The sequence below is a fragment of the Arvicola amphibius genome, chromosome 8 (genome assembly GCF_903992535.2).
Source record: "Arvicola amphibius chromosome 8, mArvAmp1.2, whole genome shotgun sequence".
In the NCBI taxonomy this organism is placed as follows: Eukaryota; Metazoa; Chordata; class Mammalia; order Rodentia; family Cricetidae; genus Arvicola; species Arvicola amphibius.
Genome location: NC_052054.1, coordinates 117342029 through 117364330, shown reverse-complemented (window position 1 = coordinate 117364330; position 22302 = coordinate 117342029). Strand labels below are relative to the sequence as shown.

Genomic DNA, 22302 nt, shown 5'->3' with positions numbered 1-22302 from the left:
AGGTGGTGATGGTGTAGGTGGTGGATGATGGGAGGTGGTTGATGGTGGAGGTGGTGATGGTGGAGGTGGTGGAGATGGAGGTGGTGATGGTGATGGTGATGGTGGAGGTGGTGATGGTGGAGGTGGTGATGGTGGAGGTGGTGGTGGAGTTGGAGGTGGTGATGGTGGTACTGTGACATCATTCTGAAGTTTTAAATGTATTCCATACACTACATTTTCTAGACTTTTCCTAGTCAGTCTGTCAAGTAAGAACTGTGACCATCTCCATGATACCAATGAAGTAGGTGAGCCTAGGCAGGTGAATTCACTCACCAAAGTCATAAACTGATGAGTAACAGAGACAGACGTTAGATCAGGGTGACATCAGGGCTTTTTTTTAGTTTTGTGTTCTTTTTGAAACTGACTCTCGTGTAGCCGAGACTAGCCATGAACTCACTCTCTGACTGAGGATGATCTTGGACTAATGACCCAGTCTCCCATCACTAGGCCCCGTGGAGCCCCCAAGTGGCTGACACTCAGCCACAGCCACAAACCATATACTTTCATACACACACACACACACACACACACACACACACACACACACTTTGTGGCATGCATGCAAGCATAAGTACCCACATACTATATACAGTACACACATTGAAACTTATGTACACACATACCTGCACACAGAGGTGTGGTAAAACATGCTCACATACACGTTCATGCTCATACACAAAGGCATGGCATGCACGGTGTCTGTCACAATGGCAGGCATGCCCCCACAAGCACATGTGCACGTGGACACATACACAGGAACCATACACACATGCAGACCCAGACTCACACTCCACCTCTGCACACATACTTGCTGGCACCCAAACATGCCTGAGAGTTTTGTCCACAATGGATGGCCAGGCACAAGCACTCACAGGCTGTCTGGGCAGGCAGAGCCGGACAGGTGTCCAACATGCCCCCAGGGGCTTATTCCTAGGCGAGAAGGCTGCCGGCTAATAATACCACAGTGCATTCCTGGCCGAGATAAGCAGCCCCAAGCATCCCCGGCACGTTCCAGCCTCGCTGTCTCACCCCTGTGGATTCCACCCACCCGCAGCGCTGTCCTGGGGCTGCACAGGAGCCGGCGCCGGGACACAGACGCCTTGGCAAGGGCCTGCCACGAATCTTCTTGGCTCCTCTCTCACCAGGGTCCCTGGTGAACCTGCCCAGGATAGGTTCCCCTCACAGACACCCATGCAGGAAGGAGGGAAGGGACCTGCATTCACGGTGAGGAGAGGGCTATGGAAGCCATCCTGTCTCCCACAGTCTCCTGATACCCTATTATACCACCTCCAGTGCCAGGGCAGAAGCCACTCCCACATAGGGTTACCATATTTTTGCCATGTCCTCTTCACCACAGCCTAATGCCACCATTGCTATTATAGCCATTCCTCTTGTGACAGTGAAGGAAGGGACCCAGACTTTCCCCAGGCCTTCCAACTTCTCAGCCTGTCTCCTCCTGAGACAAATTTCATTCCCTCTTAACCACTCTTAACAGACTGGGCAAGTGAGGGGCAACAGTTTTTCTGGTGAATAAAAAAAAAACTGTTTGTTATAGGCCCAGAGATGCACGGGTTCAGCCATGCAGACCCTTGTGGACAATAGTTAGCTATTGTCATCGGGGCTTGTTTGGGGACCTTTGGAGTTGCCTCAAAATGAAAGGTGTCCCTGGAGTAGGGCATAGAAGGACATAACCTTCACCCAACCCCAGTTCACCTCACAAGTCCCAGAATTACGGAGAGTACAGAGAAAACTTGGGAGATATGAAGAAAGGGGCTCCTCTACCCATGGGAACAAGAGAGAGGAGCCCAGACAAAGTGCTGGGCCTTGGAGAATGAGGCAGAGTTTGGAGAGGGGGGTGCCATGAACTACAGTGTCCCAAGGGACACAATAGGAATGGGATGATGCACAGAGGTCAGCAAGAAGAGAAATGACAAACACCTAAGGATGACAAAGAGACCAGCCAGGCCTAAGAGAAGGAGAAACAGGGAGAGAATGGAACCTTGGTCCTACAGAGGGACATCTCTGGGTCCCTGGGACTCTCAGAAATCTCTTTCCACCCTGGTCTCCGGCTGATCTTCTAAAATCTATGCAACACAGAGAGAGAGGGAGGGTGGACAGATAGACAGACAGACAGACAGACAGACAGACAGACAGACACCCAAATATCAAGCATCCTTCCTGGTAAGAGTTGGATCTACAAGATGCTGCAATACTTCTCAGGTAAGGGCAGCATAGCCAAAGAAGAGCGCTAGTTTCACCAAAACCACCCAGGATCCTGGGGATGGGATGAGGACCCAAGTATAGCCATGTCCTCATTTTAAAAAAATGCAACCATTCTGGCTAGAATATGAAGAAGTGATATGTCCTGAGGAGGGAAGGAAGAGGATCCCCTGGAGGGTGACTTTCCCAGCTCCAAGGACATCCATGTGGGGTAAGGGACTCAGATAGATACCCAAGCATGAGAGCAGCAGCCAGGCTGGAAGAGCAGGGGCAGAACTGGCAATAAATTTGCAGGGGGAGTAGGCCACCACAGAAGCACAGCTCAAGGTGGGCTTCCCACACCATCCCCTCCTGGCCAGTCCCATACCCTGCAAAGCAGCCAGCTGTGCTTCCCAGAGCTGACTGACCCATGGCCAGCCCCTCCAGCACTGCCCACTGGCCACGCTCTGAGCAAGCCAGCATCCTTACATGGACATCTCAAGGGCTAATGCTCACTGGATGAGCATCCAGAGCAGCACAAGCTTCCCCTCCCTGCGGGCTCTCCCCAAGGTGCTTCCCCACCCCACTCACACTCCTTGAGGCAAGCACAGCCACGGCCAGCTAGGGAGGCTGGGGACAGGAAGAGGCAAGAAGTGGATTCCTGAATTCACCATCTGAGAGTCTGTAGGGGAGGGGAGGGAATAAGGCTGAGAGGACGACTAGGAATCAGGGACCCGCGGGAGAAAGTGAACACATCTTGTCAGCTGACTGGTAAGAGGCAATAACAAAGTTTCCCATCACAGTAGACCTAGGCTCCAACAAGTATCCTTTCCAAGTCCTTCTGCCTGACCCAGAGCAAACGAGCAAGACACGACGCTTTTAAGATAATCAGTGAAAATTGAACACAGACCGGGTTGAAGCTGATCTCAAGAAATGTTAACTGGGCTAATGGCATTACCGCAATGTTAAAATAAAAGGTTCTTATCTGTTAACAACACACACTGCAGTATTAAAGATGATATCATGTCTGGGGCTTGTTTTAAAAAAAAAAAAACACTCCAGCAAAAAGTAAACAAATAAAAAGTGGGGAGGAAAGGGTTTGAAAAGAGAAGAAATTAAAAAAAAAAAAAGCACCAAATCAATGGTTGTTGAAACAGAGCGATCAGAGGCCATTGTAAGATTCTTGCTACATCTGTAAATGCTTTTAATTTCCACTTTAAAAAAAAAGGAACTGAAGGCTGGGGATGTGTATTAATCAGTAGAGCACCTGCCTAGCATCCATGGGTTCCATCTCCAGCATTGTATAAACTGGCCATAATCCCAGCACTCTGGAAGTGGAGGCAGGAAGACCAAGGTACTTGAGATCCTGTTTCAAAACCAACAACAATTTAAAAAAAAAATCATACTGGGAGTGGTGGTACATGCCTTTAATCCCAGTACTGGGGCGGGGGCGGGGGGAGGCGCTCAGAGGCAGGCAGATCTCTGAGAGTTCAAGGCCAGCCTGGTCTACAGAGCAATTTCAAGTATAGCTAGGGCTAATACACAGAAAAACCCTGTCTCAAAAACCCAAATTAATTAATTAACAATTTTTAAAAGGAATTCACACACACACAAAACAGAAGTACAGTGTGTTCCATGCTGAATCTCAAGTATACAGAGGATATTAAAGAGAAACATGGATCAACAATTTTATTTAAAATTATGTGTTTAGAAAGAAAATGCATTGCTAGGTGTGATGATGGCACACACCTCTAATCTCAGTACTCTAGAGGTTGAGACAGGAAGATCAAAGGTTCAAGGTCAGACCCTTGTCTTAAAACACAAGACAATAACCACACAGAGAAAGACAAACACACACACACATATATGTAATTATTGATCAAGCCCATGAAATCTATCCCTCAGAATGAGTGGAAAATTGAAAAACCTTTCACCGTGCACAGCATACAGCACTGACACTAGAACGGCCACATTTCTTTGGGGAAAGAGGCATGGCTGGCTATAGCTGGGACAGCCTTGAGTTCCTGATGTGGGACACAGTCCGGCTCCCCCTACCTAAGCCCTCGTCTATATGCATATACCCAAATATGCAGGTATATGGCTTTCCCAGGGCCATGGGCCATACAGGGGAGACCGTGGGTGGGCAGCTCCATGGAAAATAAGGAAGCAAGTCTAATCCCCACCGCCATTCATCCAGAGAGGCTCTGACCCAACCCTTGATCCATTATCTCTAGTCCCCAAACCTCTCTTAAAGAAAGATGCCATTGTCTGGGTTGACTCAGGCTGGAGTAAAGCTTAGATGTGCAACATTAGCATCACTGAAGTCCTGTCACTGCCCACTCCTTAGCTAGGTGCTCCTCCTGACGCTATCTTTTTTGCTCAAGCTAAAAGTGGATTTATATGTATTTATATATGTGTGTGATATATTTATATATATGATATGTATATCATATATATAAAAACTTTCTCATGGGGTTATTTTGAGGATTTGTTGACTCCATCTACAGAAAGTGGTTACTATGAAACCTTGGTATATATAAGTATATATAAGTATTTCTATTATTTCTATGTGTAGTATTCTGACCTAGGACATCTGAGACCTATCCTTGCGCTCCCCAGCACGCAAGGCCTCTGCAGAGAGAACCCAGCAGGGTGGACAGCAGCCTCAGACTGGTACAAGGAGGCGGCTAGATGCTCTGAGGGTGGAGGGTGGCCCTGGCCTCCTCAGCTCCAGGAATGTGAGGCGGCGGGCGGAGGGGTGGGGGGACATGCCTGGACGCTGAGGTCAGGCAGTGTGTGTTTTTATCGTCATTCTCACATGTGAGTCCAGGGGGAGGGGGGAGGGGACAAGAGAAGCAGCTGCAGGGAACACTGTGTATGGTCACTCTGTCCAGCCCCCATCCATCCCTGCACCCTGCACCAGGATGGGAGGGTCGCACCAGACCTCTTTGGCCTCCCCAGTTAGGAGACTGAAGCTTCACACAGGGCCTAGCCAGAAGCAGGGCACAAACACCATTACACACACTCACACTCTCTTACACACACACACATGCATACACACACCACACACCATTCACCAGGCTCTTCACAGCAGGAAAATGAACCTGTAAAGCCAAACCTGCCAGCCAGAGACTCTCACAGACAGGAGTCCCATCTCCCAAGTCCTAGCCCTGCGTCTAGGCTTTCGGAAGGGAAGAGGAGTGAACAAGAAAACCACATGCTCTTGCAGGCAGAGCCAGCCTCCCGTGCTGCTTTTACTCTAACATGAGGGCCTGCTTGTTGGGGTTTCTGTCCTGCCCAGTTCCCACAGCCAGTATCACACAGAAAATCACACAGAGGTCTACATAAGTTATAAACTGATTGGCCCCTTAGCTCAGAATTCTTATTGACTCTTATAACTTACATTAACCCATTATTCTTATATATGTTAGCCACATGGCTCGGTACCAGTCATCAAGGACTCCAGGACTCTCCATGCAGCCCATCATTGCCCCTACAACACACATATCTCCAGTGCAGGGCAGCCCTACCCTCCCTTGGACACCACCCACAACGTTCTGGAGATATCACTGAAGAGGATCCAGCAGTACCTTCAGGGCCTTGGGCCCCCTCAGGCTTCTTCCATAGGAAGGTCTGCCTCAGAGCTAAGTCAGCTCCTTCCTGTCCCCTTAGAGTGTCCTCTGTGAAGATCAAGAGAGCCACCAAATTACTCTGTGTGACCCTGTCTGCTGTCGCTCACTTCTGCAACTCCAACCCCCCACAGCCTCAGTTTCCCCTTAGGTGTAGAAGGACCACTGATACATCACAGTGAGACGCTTTATCATTTGATGTCCCCACAAACTCATGTTTGACGCTTGTTCCCCAGCTGGTGGGGTTCTTGTGGGAGGCCATGGTTCTTACACAGGTGGAGGCAGGAGTATGTCACTAGGGTTGTGGCTTTCAAGGTTAAACCCCTGGTTTCTACCTTGTTCTTTGTTTCTTTGTCTAGTATGACGTGAACAGCTTCTGCCACACAATACTGCTGCCATAAACCGGTTCGTTCCACCATGCCTGCCACAATGGACTGAAACCCTCTAAAACCATGAACCAAAATCAAATATTCTCGCTTTGTGTGTTTCTCTCAGGTACTGTGGTCAGAGCAACATGAAAGTAATCAATATGGAAACCGGAGTCCTATGGGTGAGGGGCAAGGAGATATTTAGAGTTCTTCCCTTACATAGAGTCTCTGTCTCCCAAGTTCCCATAGTACCTTTCCAGCCACTGGGAAAATCAGGCCCTGAAAAACTAACTGTAGGAAGCTCTGCCCAGTTAGTATGGCAACCTGTTCTCCCACTGGTTCACATCCCAGAATGTCCCTCTGCATCTCTAGGTCATATCTACTGCCACCTCAGGATCTTCCTCGCACTGTGCACACACACACACACACACACACTTACCTCCACAGAACCACAATTCCCACCTTGGCTCTGTGGTTAACCACCTTGGTCTCTCTGCTTCCCTTCCCAAACTGATCAGAGCCAAAAAGAGGAACCAGTAGAGCCCCTCAGTCCTCCTAGGATGGAAGGGCATCCTGGCTGGGTCTCCAGAAAGCATGACAGCATTCCAGCTTGGAGACGTCCCTTCTCAAAGCTGGAAGTAGCTAAAGATCCACCCTTTGGAGGGACACTCTCATCTTCAAACATGGCCACAGAAAATCCTGCTGACTCCTCCCTCGCATGGCTAAAGTCAGCAGGACCTTTTCCATTCTGGAGATGAAAGGAAGGGCGGGCCATACTCAGATCCCTCCTGGAAGCTAAGGTAGACTGGACCTAAATTCCCTACTTCCTTTCCAAGTTGGCCCTGAACCCTGATCCCTTCCACCCTTGGTGACATAAAGCTCTGGGTTTCCTTTAGAGAGTGGGTGGGCAGATACCTCGACAGCATGCTACGTTATCAGGGAGTGACAAACACCACCTATGCCGTGCTATAATGGCATGTTAGAGATATGAATGACACCTTCCAGCAGTGACCTCATAAGAAGGAAAATACTTCCAATCACGTGGCTGGACCTCCTCTAGTCTGTTGAAGGATTCAGGAGCAAACTCAGAGATGTTCTGGGGAATAAGAGGTACTGCATCCAGAATAGACCACAGTAGCCCTGTCTGAGTTCACAGCCCATCAGCTGGCTGTGCAGGCCCCACACTTGCCAACCTGAAGTCCTGGGAAGCCTGTGCCTTAAAATAAGCTCAACAGATAGGGAGCGTGCATCTTTCCTGGGTATCCTGACTCCCATAAACAGTCAAGCACTGAGGACTCTATCCTACTCTCTAGAGGGGTTCCCATACCACAGGAAAAGCATGCAACCCCAGCCTACAGCCTACAGAGTGAGGGCCATATGCACACAAACAGATGGCCAAGATGAGAAACATCCAGGGGATAAGAGGCAGCTACTTACAACTAGCAAGCGTAGACCTGATAGAGTAGACCATCAAACCAAACTGAGGCTAGCCCTTTGACATGGCTGAAGCCATAAACAGCAATACAGATGGAGGAGCTGTTCTAGGCTAGCCCTCCTGACACAGCTGAAGCCATGAACAACAAAACAGATGGAGGAGCTGTCCTGGGCTAGGGGATTAAGGAGACACAAGGCCTTATAGCATTGTGGATTCTCTGGCTGAATCCCAGAGCAGCCATAGGAGTGCTAGCTGAATCCTCCTCGGCTGTCTGTTCACTGGTGGTATTGGACCAGGGGAATCTGTGTGTTTTGACAACTGTGGCGTGGTTAGGTATGATTTAACATGGTAGTAAAAGGTGTAGGGGAATCATGACCCACTTTCCCAAATTCTCTGTAAAGCTGAAATCACCTGAAAAATTTATAATTCAAAAAGTGGAGGGGAGTGGGGGCAGGGAGATAGCTCAGTCGGTGAAGTGCTCGTTATGCCACTACAAGGACCTCAGTTCAATCCCCAGAACCCACAGGAAAATGCTCCCACTAATGGCATGTATTTGTAATCCCAGGTTGGGGAATCAGAGACAGAGGATCCCTAGGACAAGCTAGCTACCTAAGTTCCAGGCCAGTGAGCTCCTGTCTCAAAGGATGGCATTCGTGAAGGTGACACCTGCAGTTGTCCTGTGGCTACCACACACACATGCACAAACCCAGGAATATGCATGCATGCATGAGTGTGGACCCAGATTATGGTCATAATAACCAAAAGACAAGAAAGGATCAAGCCTTTAGAGGGAAAGAACTCAACTCAAGATGTGCCCCCAGAAGCCCTCAGGCACCCCAACAGAGAGAGCTGACAATACAGGCTGCCCAGGAAGCGTAGCAAGCACATCTGACCTGGAGATCAGGTGACACAGGCATTTCTGCCCTGGGGTCCTAGACAGGCCAAATCAGCATCCCATACACAGCTACCACAGTCACAGCCACTGGCTACAGTACACCACGCATTGCAGGATACACCCCACATGTCATGACTTCATCCACACCCCAGATCCTTGCCACCAGCAGCTACGAGCCCAACCAAATCACTGCAGAGATGGCCCAAGGCCACTCCTTTGTCAACAGAGGCAGAAAATAAGTAAGCCAGCTTTGACTCTCAGCCCCCACATTGTCAAACAAGAGACTGGTCACCCCCAGCCCAGCCTTCTTCTCTGACACAGTTGCCGAGAGCTTACCATCTCATAGGACAGCCCAGGGCTGTCTTCTGGGGAAGGCCTCAAGCCTTGGTCAGGCAGAAAACGAAGAAAATCTGAAGCCATCTTCAGACTCCACTCACAGCAGAGCAATGGTAGCAGCTACCCGCATTTACCTGCCCTTCTGAGCATTTTTATATGTATTAATCCATTAGATTCTCACCATACCATGTAAGGGAAGACCTTCCACGGATCAAGAATTCAAACCACAAAGAGGCCCCACATCCCAGCTAGTTAAGCCAGACTTGGGGTCAGATCAGACTCTACCAAGGCTCTCCTCAATCCTACATTCAAATCAGGGGACCTCGTGCCAAGCTTGCCAGCCATGAGAGCACACTGTCAACTTCCCAGCCCACTTCCTCCTCTGCCCCAGAGGAGACGCTCGTGTCCCTTACTGAGAAGTCCCGAGGATTGGATTCCATGGATCCCATGGCTTAAGGACACAGGATCTCTGCAAATGTGCCTGGTGGTGGAATCCAAGCCGTGTGAGTTTCCATGGACAGGAAGAGGCTGCTCCTCCCATCATTCATGACCCAAGAGTGACCTGCCCCCTGCTGTGCCACACAGAACCTGGCTTGAACCCAGATACCTCTGGGCACCCTCGCTTGGGTGCCCTGGGGCCAGTGCCAGTGGGAACAAGCCAGGGCGTTAATCTATGACTTATTCTGTACCCAAGGCATGCACACCCCTCTCCTCCTAATGGCCCCCCATGAACATCCGCCCACCTGCCCACTGCAGCAGACAGCTAGCCAAGTCACACATCAGCCAGACACCAGCACCCCCTGGAAGTCCCCAGCAGGGTAGAACAAAAAGGAAAACCAACCAAGGAGGAAGCTGGCCAGCCAGCAAGTGACTGTAGGTGTGAGGGATGTCATTCTGTGGAACTACCCTGACCTGTCGCTGGGTTAGTATGGAAACACTTGGTGCCTTACAAGCCTAGGATGACATGATATTAGATTAAGAGCCATTGATTGAGCAAGGGCCTATATCACATGCCAGACTTGCACCTGCAAGGTGTCTAATCCTCATGTCAGCCTTGCAAGTCAGTGTGACAGCAAGATCAGCATCACCGTGTGTATGGCTAAGGAATGAACCTGGAGCCTTTTGAGGGCTAAGCAAGCATCTGCTTTAACATCCCACTTCTCTTTCTTCTTCTCTCTTTCCTTTTGCTTTATTTTCTTTTTTTTTTCCTTTTTTCTTTTTTTCTTTTTTTTTTTTTCTGTTTTTCAAGGCAGGGTTTCTCTGTAGCCCTGGCTGTCCTGGAACTCACTCTGCAGAGCAGGCTAGCCTTGAACTCAGAGATCTGTCTACTTCTGCCACCCTCCAAGTGCTGGGATTAAAGGCAGGCACCACCACCACCACCACCACCACCCCACCTCCGGCTTCTTTTCTTTTTCATTTTGAGAAAGTCTCAATAAGTTGCCTTGGCTGACCTGGAACTCACCCTGTAGCCAAGCCTGGCTTGAACTTTCAGTATCCTGCCCCAGCCTTATGTGATTACAGCCTGACCACCAGGCCTGGTTTTCCTGGTTCTCTCTCTCTGTCTCTCTGTCTCTGTGTGTGTGTCTGTCTGTCTCTCTCTCTTTCTCTCTGTATGTGTGTATCTGTGTGTGTGTCTGTGTCTGTGTGTGTGTTTGTATGTGTGTCTGTGTGTTTGTGTGTCTGTGTGCTTGTGTGTCTATGTGTGTCTGTGTGTGTGTAGAACAGACTCAGTTCTCTTCTTCTACTAAGTGGGTTCCAAGCATCATGGGAAGCATCTTTACCTGTCTGAGCCCATGTCACCATTCCGTTGTGAACATTTTTACACCGATAAGGAAACCAGATTTCAGGGGTGAGCATGTGCCAATAGAACACACTTCATGTGAACGGAAGAGTCAGGATTCATTGGTGTCTGAGACCAGGAGCGCCAACCTCAATTAGGCCAGTGATGTAAATCAAACCTTGGCCTCTATGCAAAGCCTTCTTGGAGGTCACTGGGTCTCAGGTTGTATCACAGGACCATGCGACACCGCCTGCTTCTCTAGGCCCAGCAGCACCTAAGTGGGCAGGGCACTGTGAGCTCTCTAGGCCCAGCTGGACCACAGCAGGCAGGGCACTGTGAGTTCTAGCTGCCCAGTTGTCGCGCCAATCAAAAGCTTCTCTCTTACTCAGTCTCAGCTGGCTCTGCAGGTAGCGAGCCACCAGCAGAAGCAACAGGAAGACTTAGGTGGAGTGGGGCCCTCACACCCCACTGACAGGACTTCTAAGTACTAAGTTACTTAAAGTACATTTCTGCCCTACCCCACTGACAGGACTTCTAAGTACTAAGTTACTTAAAGTACATTTCTGCCTTCCACTTCTCACTACAGACCTCAACCTACACCCCACTGTGGGACTGTGCTGACCGGTGCCCCCTTAGCAAATTTCACCTGGCTTATACCTCCCATGATCCTCCTCCTCCCTCCCTCTTCTTGTCCCCAGTCCTCCGTCTCCCACCTCTGATGTGTCTCCCTCTGCTCTGGGTCCTCCCCTTCCACCCTTCTGAACTTCTAAGACCTCTCTGACTTTTGAACCCCCACGTGATGTTTACACAGCCCAGAGTCAGAAACACCAAAAATAAATAAATAAATAAATGAGTGCTTTGAGGAGCCGCAATTAAGGAAAGTAAGAAGCCAGTTGGGGCTCAGTGTAACTTTCTCCCCTAGGCTTGCCGCTGTGGATAGGGAGGGTACATGCAACATACTCCAAGCCCACATGTTACCACTACACGTGCGTGCGCACGCACACGCACATGCGCACATACACACGTGCATACACACGCACATACACACACATGCACATGCACAGACACTGTTACTTCAGAAGGAACTTGAACAAGAGGGCAGCTGTAGGAAGAGAGTACAGCAATAACTCCTTGCAGCAATAACTGGCATTACAATGGAAAATCCTGTAAAAGTAAGTCGGGGGAGGGGAAGACGGAATTGCTTTTTTTTTATTTGGTTGGTTGGTTGGTTGGTTGATTGGTTGGTTGGTTGGGGGGTTTGTTTGTTTTATTTTTTCGTTATTCAAGACAGGGTTTCTCTATGAAACAGTCCTGGCTGTCCAGGAACTTGCTTTGTAGACCAGGCTGGTCTCTACAGAGATCCACCTGCTTCTGCACCACCACCACTGGGCTAAAGTGAATTCCTTTAAGTTATGGAGGAAACTGATGAATCTGTAGCCAGGATGAGGAAATGAGGAAGGAAGGAAGGGAGAGAGGAAGGGAGAGAGGGAAGGAGGGAAGGAGGGAGGGAGGGAGGGAGAGAGAGAGGGAGGGAGGGAGGAAAACAAATGAGACTCAAATGACCAGAATCAGAAATGAGAGAGGTAACATCTCTCATGTGACTCCACAAAAATAAAAAACAAAAATAATTTAAAATGATGAAGGATGGGCTGGAGAGATGGCTCAGGGGTTAAGAGCACTGCCTGCTCTTCCAAAGGTCCTGAGTTCAATTCCCAGCAACCACATGGTGGCTCACAACCATCTGTAATGGGGTCTGGTGCCCTTTTCTGGCCTGCAGGCATACACACAGACAGAATATTGTATACATAATAAATAAATAAATAAATAAATAAATAAATATTTTTTAAAAAACAAAATAAAATGATGAAGGAACACTACAAAGGATTATATGTTAACAAAACTAGATAACTACAATGAAACGTATATGTTTCCTAGGAAGATACAAAGTACCAAATCTGACCCAAAAAAGAAACAGAAAAGTTTCTACTCCATACAACATATAGATTGAATTAACAATAAACATTTTACCCACAAATAAAAATCCAGGCCCAGATGGTATCGCAGATGAATTCTATCAAAAATTTAAAGAATAATGTATTTCAGTTGTCTACAAACACTTCCAAAAAGAAAAGAGAATCCAGGCACAGTGGCACACATCTGTAATCCCAGTCACCTGGAATACTGAGATGTAGATGGTGGGTGGGTGGGTGAATGAAGTTCCCTTGAATTCTGGGATAGCCTGGGCAACACAGTAGGACCCTGTCTCAAAATCATAACAAAACCAAAAAATATAAAAAGCAGATACAGGATGCAGAGAATGCTTCTCACGTCATTCTGAGTCCAGTTTTACCTTGTCGCTCAAACCAGACACAGATATTGTAAAACAAAAATAAAACCACACTCATCTCTCTCCTAAAGCCTCCCCCGAATTGGCAGATCTCATCCAATGACAAATAGGAGATATATATATAGATATATATAGATATATATATATACATATATATATCATCGCCAAATGAGATTTGTCTTAGGAAGACAAGGCTGTTCCAGTATTTGAAAATCAATGCTTGAAACACTTATCAATATAGGCTTTAAAAAGCACAAGACTGTCTTCCTCGATTGCTTTTTCAACGTAAGTTTTTGAGACAGAGTTTCTTACTGAACCTGAACCTGGAGCTTGCTGATTGGCCAGACTGGCTGACCCAGAAGCTGTCTCTACCTCCCCAGCACTGCGGTTAGAGACACACACCACTTTTACTTGCACTACAGTCTGAACTCAGGGCCCCGTGTTTGTGCAGCAAGCACATCACTGACCCAGCTATCTCCACAGACTCCTGGTTTGGTTGTCTGAGAACTTAAGGTCCTGCTGCTTCCATCTCCTGGATGCTAGGAGGGCTCAAGAGGTATGGCGGGTGTATGAGCACCTTGACAGCCAAACAGTTCTGCTTGCCCGAGCACTCTCCACATGGACTGCTGGCCTGTTCCTCAGACTCCTGCTCCCAGAACCTACTGAGATAGTCCTTAGCACTGGAACTCTGCCCATCTATAGAAAACAGGTCATCCAAGGTGCAGCTTTTCTGGGTTTGGCTTCTCTCACCCAGCACCATGTCTCTGGGTCTCCTCCTCCGTATAAGACTAGTCCATGACTCTGTGTGTGTTTGTGTGTGTGTTTTGAAATAGGGCATCATGTAGACTGGTCTCAAGTTCACTATTTAAATGAAGATACGCTTGAACTTCTGCTCCTTCTTCCTCCCTCTCCACAGCTCTGAGATCACAGGCATGAACTTCTATACCTGCTTTATGAGGTGCAGAGGGTAGATAGAACCCAGGGCTTCCTTCGCATTAGGCAAGCACTCTCCCAACTGAATGGCATCTCCAGTCCAAGCCCATGACTTTTTACGGCCCAGGAAGATGACTTTGAAGACTGCATTGCCATCTGTTCACCCATTCACCTGATGCAAAACATTCCCGTGTTTTCCAATCTGGGTCTCTGGCCTGACCACAGAAGAGAACTTCAGGGAAAAACCTGTGCAAGATCTCAGTCGCCCAGGGTTGGCACACCCAGGCCTCTGCTCCTTTCACGTAACTCCCATCTGACCTGCAGGGGACCAAGAGTATTTTGCTGGGAGGAGCCATGACCTGATCTGGTCAAAATAGGACACTAGGGTTCTGCTTGCAAGTCCATCTGGGGGCCGAAGAACCTGGGCCCACTATTCTGTAACTCCCTACGGCACCTCTGCAACTCTGTAACTCTAAAACAGTTCTAAAACTACACTTAAAATAACACACATAAATACATGGAGGTTGTAACATGAGAAAGCGGAGGTGGGGAGGGCAAAGAGAACAGCAGAGAGAAAATCTGAAGTAGAATGAGATACAGGGCTGTAGAGAGGGCTCGGTGGTTAAGAATACTGGCTGCTTTTCTAGAGGATCCCGGTTCAAATCCCATGGTGGCTCACAACCGGCTCTAACTCCCTTTTCTGGCCTCCTCAGGTGCCAGGCAGGCAAATAGTGCACAGACATATGTGCAGGCAAAACATCATACACATAAAATAAAAGTAAATTTTGAAAATTAGTGGGAAACAAATGCTAACCACTCCTTTAAAATCCTCAACAGCAGAGAAAAAAGAAGGTGCAGACAAAGGTCCCAAGAGGTCGAAGAATGGGGACTATGGGAGAATTAGCCTCTATAAGAACTGGAGAAGGGGTGTGCTGGAACCATACTAAGATTCTAGACCCTTCTCTCCCACATCCTTGTTTCCTTCACTCCCTTCTCACCTGGTCAACCCCAGTACGAGTCCTCTGTACAGAGATGCAGAAGCCCCACTAGCCACCTTTACTAGGCTTCAATGGTCAATACCTAAAATAGGGTTACTGTGAGCCACGCCCGCCTCCCCTCCCAGCCTGTGACATGAATGGGAATATCTTGCATGTTGGGAAGTCCTGTGCAGACACAGATGAAGAAACATGATACTGTATCATCAGAGATGCATTCTGACACTCAGGCAGCCTCCCTGAATCACTTAGCCTGGCCCTTTCTCTGGGCATTTGCAGCCAGCTTCTGGTATGATCTGAATCTCAGTATCCCTCATGGGCTTGTTACCTACTCTGGGTCCCCAGCTTATAGAGCAGTTCTGAAGGCTGAGGAGCCTTCAAGGAGGTGGGGCCGAGGACATGGGAGCAGGTCACTGCAGTGGGTGATTCTCCCCTGCTGGCTTTGCTTCCCCCTCTCCCCATCATGAGAAGTCACTACCCCATGCACCCACCGCCATGCCTCACCACCATGGTAGAAAATGAAATCTCTCAGAAACCGTGAGACAAAACAAACCTCTCCCCCCTTAAATAGCTTCTGTTGATATTTTGCCATAGCCACAGAAGTAACTAGCATGGCCTTAGCATGGCTTCGCTGTGAAGACTCCATGGGTTCCTCCCACTGGCATACAAGCCCACACAGGACCCTCCACCTCACAGGGCTGCCCTGTGTTGCAGGGGATAGTGCACATGGGTGGCAGCGTGAGACTTCGAAGCCTGGAATGGAAAAGACATAGTGTTCCTGTCTCCATGCTCTTGAATCATTCCCAGGAAGCCAGTACCACATGAGAATGCTCAAGTGCCCTTAGCAGGAGACCACAAAGCTGAAGAGAGGCTTTTATCTGCAGCCAGCCCCAAAAGAGAGCCCCTGAGAGAGGTCCCTCAAACCCCATTAGGCCTTCAGAAGATTGCTGCTAAGCCTACAGATACAGGTCTGTCATCTTAGCTACTTGATAAGCTAAGACATCAGGATGGTAAATATGGCTAGCTTGGGCTATAGCAGAGTTCAAGGTCTGCCTTAGTAAGACCCTATCTCAGAGAAAAGCAATGAGAGACTTACGAGCTTGCTTAGCATAGCTGAGGTCCTGAGTTCACTCTCTAACATGGGTGGATTGTAGGGGTGAAGACAATGTTGCCTGCCATGCTTTGCCTGGCTAGAACTGGCCAGCCAAGCCCTTCTCCAACTCCAACCCTCAGCGACAGTGAGCAACACAAATGGCTATTGTTGCTTTGATCTTCTAAATTTAGGGAATTCTGTTACATTATATATTGCTGCGTACCCATACCCCAACCCCATTCAAGCACGGGTTTATACTATTGGAGCATTATGGAAGGCAGAATCAAGAACCAGCAAGAAAACTTCCCAATGGAGGGAAGGGAGAAAACTGGAAAAAGACACAAAACAAAGGAAAATCTCCCACAGTGCTTTCAAGGAACCTTCTCCCACACTTCCTCTACTCAGTAAATGAAGCCATATGTCCCCAGTCACTCTGGCCAAAGACATATGAGTCAGTGATTCTCTCTCACACCCAACATCCCACCCACCGGCAAAGCTCGAGACTTTGAAACACACCCCAGTCGGCCCCCTTCCTCACTACTGCCCCATGATTCTGAGTGCCATACCACCAGCCAACTCCCTGGGTACTCTTGGGTAGATGCCACTAGCAGCTTCTGGCCCTGTCCTCTCCTGGAGGCAACACAGCCTCTCACCGTGACAGCCCGGTCCTGTTTCTAGTGCCCTAAACTCCAGCTTACACGCCTTTCTTCAAGCTCACCTCACCTCAGGGCCTTTGCTTGGCTCTTCTCCTTCACAGCACCAGGAACATCCTCTGGGTCTCCTGTCCCATAACACCTCCTCCAAGCACTTGTGCTGGGCTAATCCTACCTAGCCCACTTATCAGCTGCCTTAGAGCAGGGTCCTGTACGTGGAGAGGGCTGGCCAGCTGCTTGGTGGCTCCTCTAGAAACAGAGGGTGGAGGGGATGTCCACCAAGCTGATCTAGCTACAAGCCTGCAGCACAGAACTCGGCTTCCCAGCTGGAGAAGAAGCAGCCTGCAGTGAGAGCTGTGGTTTGGGTAGAGTCTTGCTAGCTGGGTGGAGTACACCCACCAGGAGGTTCCACTTCCTATAGGGGGAAATCCGATGAAAAGCTCCATCTGTATGGAGGTGCCCTGCCCGACCCCTCCCCTTCAACTTGGCCTCCTTGGCTAAGCAGTGCAGAAGTGTATAGCCTTGGGTACCTGCACCCCCAGCACAGGGGGGACCCGTCCATCAGGCAGGCCGATGCCCCTAAAAGTCATCTTTGGTATCCTTCTGAAACAGGGGGCCACTGTCCATCACGTCTTTCTGAGCCACCTATTCCAACTAACTTTTCACTGACAGTAAACACATCGCCTGATCTTCTTAACAGTCTCCTGCTGCTACTAGGAGGCGGAAAGCAAAAGAGGAACATAAAAAAGGCCATCAATCTGGACAGAGAACAATGGGCCAATGGTCAGAGGAGGACAATCAAGGGGGCACAAAAGGCCACGGCAGAGGAACTACACCTATACTTTTTGGTGCCTTGGTTTCTCCAATTTAAAGCAACGTGATCTTCCGCCCTGTGGGATCACAAGATTCGGATCTGATAGCGTGCGCACTGCACGTGTTCATAAGGCTTAGGCCCAGAGACCACAAATGTTCACTGTCACTGAGAAACACTGATATGGGAAAGGGCTGCGAGGGGTAATGAGAGGAGAAAGCAGTTTGGTAGTTTCTGGGGTTAAAGATGGAGAACTCTGCCCCAGATAAACTGAGCAAAGAAGACATGAGAGGGAAACAAGAACACATTACCTCCTGCACCCCCAAAGATAAAGCTGACCCAGCCAGGGAAGCCAGATAGCCGGTATTCCTGCTGCAAGCCACAGGCCCTTTGCAACCAGAATTTATAGTGTGTGTGTGTGTGTATGTGTGTGTGTGTGTGTGTGTGTGTGTGTGTGTGTGTGGTGGGGGGTGCTCCTCTTCCAGGAGTCCTTGGGGGCATATTCAGTATCTCACAGAGGGGAGCAGATCACTCCCAGACCTGAGGTTCCATCAACAGCCCCTTCTCCTCCGAATCAGGCCTGTCCCTCAGTAGTGGGTTGTTTGTTTGTTGTTTGATTGATTGATGATCGATCGATCGATCGATCCATTGATTGATTTTTGAGCACTTCTGTTGCATGGGCACTTAGCACTCACAGCCTTAGCTCACTTTACATTCAAAATGTTTTGAGAGATGGGCATCTTAACCCCATGTCCTTGGGGTGGATCAGGCTCAGTTAGAACCGTGGCACACCTACCACCTCCCAGCCAATAAAAAATAAAGCCAGATGGTAAAAGCGGACCCTGCACCTAACTCCCTGCTCTGCGGCTTCCTTCTCACCTGGGCTCCTGCCAGAGGGGCAGGTTTCTACAGCAAGGGCAGGTGAAGTGACAGGAAGGGGGCGGCCTGGAGCCTGAGCAGACATGGGGAAGAGTAGGGAGAGAAGTCCTAATAGGTAGCCAACCCACGGTAGAAGCTGAGCCACCTGCCAGCAGCTGCCTTCCAAATTCATGACACCCCCACCACCCCACACCTCATTACTCCACAAAGCTGACCCACCACCTCCTGCCCAGACCTGAAAGGACGTGTTTGAACAATCAGAGCAATCGCTCCTGTCTTCTCGCCTCAGTTTCCCTCTCCTGCATGACCCGCCAGGAAACACTGGAGAAACTAAGCACGGAAATGGGGGGGGGGGGGGGGTAACTGGCCCATGAAGAATGGGTAGTACCTTGTCAGACAACTCCACGGCCCCGCCCCCACTCTCTGTAATGCAGAGGCTACCCCAGGCTGGCCGAATGGGGCCGCGCAGGGCAGTGCACGGCGGACCAGGACCCCCAGAACCTCCCTGGCCTTGGCCTTCACCTTGACCCGTGCCCCGCACTTTGCATAAACAAAGAGCAGCCGCCCCACCCCACCCCGCCCCCTACCAGCTCTCCACTGCCCCTTACCTTGGCCTGGCATTTCCGATGACAGGAGAAGCTGCAGACTGCGGGGAGCGAGACAGAAAGAAAGTTTTAGCCGCGAGGTATGAAATGGAAACTCAGGCGCAATCTCCTCCCACCCCAGCCCTCCACGCCCGGCAGGGGGAGGGGGGACAGGAGAGGGGCGGAGGGACTGAGGGGAGGCAGAACGGGGAGCCCGGGTGCGTACCCCCGAGGGCGTCCGCTGGAGTCCCGCCAGGCCAGGCCGAGGTGGTGGGGACCCAGGCCCAGTGCCAGCGGCACAGAGGAGCAGGGGGGCCTCTCCCCTCACACCCAACTACAGGCAGGCCTGTCACACGTGCACTCCCCTAGGCCAGAGGCCCAGGCACACCCGCAGGCACACACAGCACTCAGGACTCTCCCCACCACATAAACACACACACACACACACACACACACACACACACACACACGCTACAGAGACCCTGGGATCTGTAGTACAGAACAAACACACACACATACACACAAAGTTCCTGCCTACATGTGAGTGTGCGCACACACATACACACACACTTGGAGAACTTGCTCTCCCTCCCACCACCAGAAGCTGGAATCAAATTTCCTATCAGGTTCCCCGAAGCCAGGAATGTCCCCTGTTCTGCGGGCCCCACCCCCCAGGGCACTTGGCACTTCTAGAAAGTTCCAGGAGCCCTTCCCAGGGGTGCTTGAGGGCCTCTGACCTGGGTTCTGAGTTGATTTGGGTCTGCTGGGACAGAAGAGCCTGGCCACTGGTTAGAGAAACAGGGAAGCGGGCGGCAGAGGTGCCCCCTAAATCAACTCTCAGCTGCCCCTGCCAGTCTGCCCACCCTACTCACCCCTACCAGCTTCAGCCACCAGCTTTTAGCAGAGTCCTGGCTGAAGGTTGAGGTTCAGATGCCCCACTGCAGTCACAGAGGCTATGGAGTTCCCCACACCCAGCCTGGCCAGCAAGGTGGCGCCTGGGATGTCACCTTGACCACTGGCACCCTGTCCTGGCCCAGTTCAGGCCGTGTGACTCAACCTGAGCTGAGCAAGGCTGTACTGACCCCAACAGCCCACAGAGCAGCTCAGGCCCATCACCCTCGGCTGTATGACATCACCATCCAGCTAACTTTTGCCTTTTCCTGATTCCCTAAGCCTGTATCCCCACCCTAGGTGACAGCTCCCTCCCTTCCAGAAGGTGTTCCCCTCACATGAGCACCCTCCCCACCTCACCTTCATGCCTTCCTTGGGACAGGGACTTTAGGACTAAGAAAACCTCAGTTCAATTGGCCTGAGCCTAGGAGACCCCCACTGCTGGCCGAGACTACAAATGGATACCCCCATCTGTACCTGGTACACTGTAAGGGCTTAATAGGTGTCCCCTGAGTTGGACCTAGCTGAAAGTCTCCCCGTGACTGTGTGGTCCCTGTCATTTAATCATCTCCCACATTCAACCGTCCCCTGCACTGCAAGCCCCCTGCCATAGCTCATGTTCAACCAATAGCCCCTTCAGCCCACTGGGCCTCTCAACCCCCAATCTAGACACTAGGGACATAGTGGGGGACCAGGACTCAGTCTTCCTCCAGTGTCTTCCACATTTCTGACATTCCCAGGATGCAACAAGCTCTCTTCTCCCTAGGGGCCTTTGTTTATGCTGTTCTGGCAGCCTGGGACTCTGTCATCCCCAGTCCTTAGCCAGTCAAATCCCCCTCGGCTGGTAGGATCCACTCAAGGCTACCTCCTTATAAAGGTCTTTCCTGACTGCCCACATTACAGTGGCCTCGGTTAGTCCTTTCAGTGCCTCATTGTCGCCTCGTCTGACCAGTTCACAATCTGAAGTCTCCCTAGGCAACTTCCAGCTGAGCTGTCTGCCTGCACTAAACTCTTGAGCACAGGGAGCTTGCCCATCTCACTCAACCTGTATCCTCTGCAGCTAGGACAGTATCTGCTTCAGACTCTGGACACACAGTGTCACAAGGCCCAGGCAGACCAGCTTGTGATCCAGAACCAGGCATGGATATGTCTGTGATCCAGAACCAGGCATGGGTGTGCCCGTGATCCAGAAATAGGCGTAGTTGTGCCTGTGATCTAGAACCAGGCATGGATGTGCCCGTGGTCCAAAACCAGGCATGAATGTGCCTGCGATCCAGAACCAGGCATGGGTATGCCTGGCTTTGCAATAGAAGGGCACCCTTTTTCCTGGCAGTTCTCAGGATGGTGACTTGATGAGCACAGCCTGGGGCAATGCCAGCGCTCACTTTGGTAGGTGCCCTTAGCAGTGCCCTGCTGTAGGACCATAGGAGCCTCTCAGTGGACAGACACTCAGCAAGTGTCCCCAAGTGGAGGCACGCAGGCAATGGCAGTCCAGAACTCCCTGCATGGTGAATGCAGAGTTGTATGAGAAAATGTCTCCACCCCACTTCAGGGGCACCTCAGCACACAGGGCCAGGTCCCCAAGTATGGTGCTCCACCTCAGAGCACCTGTCCCCAGTCCCACTGAGCCTCCGTCACATTCTCAGCCACCTGTCTCTGGCCTCCTCCAGGGACAGTGGTCCTGTTGCCTTCCTTGACTCTCTCCTGCTGTCATTCTAGGCTTGACCAAACCATGCTGCTGGCCTCTCCAAGACCAATGAAACATTCAGGATGGTACAGAAAGGAAGTATGGCAGCCAGCTGTAAGATGGTCTCCACCCTCTGCTAACACACACACACACACACACACACTACACTGATAGGGCTGCTTTGGGTAATCTTTTTATTATTATTTATTTATTTTATATGCATCAGTGTCTTATCTTATTCAAATGTATTTGTGAGTAATCACGAGTATCCCTGGTGCCTGCAGAAGCAAGAAGAGGGAATCAGATCCCCTGGAACTAGAGTTAGAAATCTCTGGGAGCTGCCATGTGGGTGCTGAGAATTGAACTTGGGTCCTCTGGAAGAGCAACCAGTGCTCTTAACTGGCTGAGCCATCTATCCAGCCCTGGTTTGGGTAATCTTGACTCTACCACCATCAGGCCTGGCTGTTCATCAGGCTTATGGAGAAAAGCTGAAGCCGTAAGAGCAGAGCCTTGAGCTGGATAACCTCTATTGCTAACTTCATTTAATTGGGAAGTGCCAGGGAGGTCAATCAAGCATGCCCCTGGGTCTGTCTGTTCTCCCAGAGAGGAAGGCAAGTAAGTATTGCATCCCACGGGGAACAGATGGAATACAAGTGAGAAAAAGAAAACACAGACATCACAGGCTGGCTTTCTCCCCCACCTGAATCACTTCCTGGCTAGCAGGAGCAGGAACTGCTCTACCAAACCA

General features: G+C 50.2%; 1 protein-coding gene across 4 annotated transcripts in view; it reads right to left on the bottom strand.

Annotated features, from left to right (window-relative positions):
• Tns1 (tensin 1) overlaps positions 1 to 22302 on the bottom strand; it is a 215067-nt gene that overhangs the window by 140360 nt on the left and 52405 nt on the right. The window contains exons 1-2 of one of the 4 annotated variants that reach the window (XM_038339636.1): positions 19849 to 20025; positions 19001 to 19038 (exon numbers count right to left, since the gene is read on the bottom strand). Coding sequence is in view for 1 of the 4 variants with exons in the window: in XM_038339634.1 (XP_038195562.1) it covers positions 19001 to 19038 (38 nt within the window). In the remaining 3 variants the exon portion in view is untranslated. Of the gene's footprint in view, positions 1 to 19000; positions 19039 to 19202; positions 19479 to 19713; positions 19804 to 19848; positions 20026 to 22302 lie in introns of those variants that run through there. The other 3 variants (XM_038339640.1, XM_038339638.1, XM_038339634.1) reach the window with 3 other exon arrangements.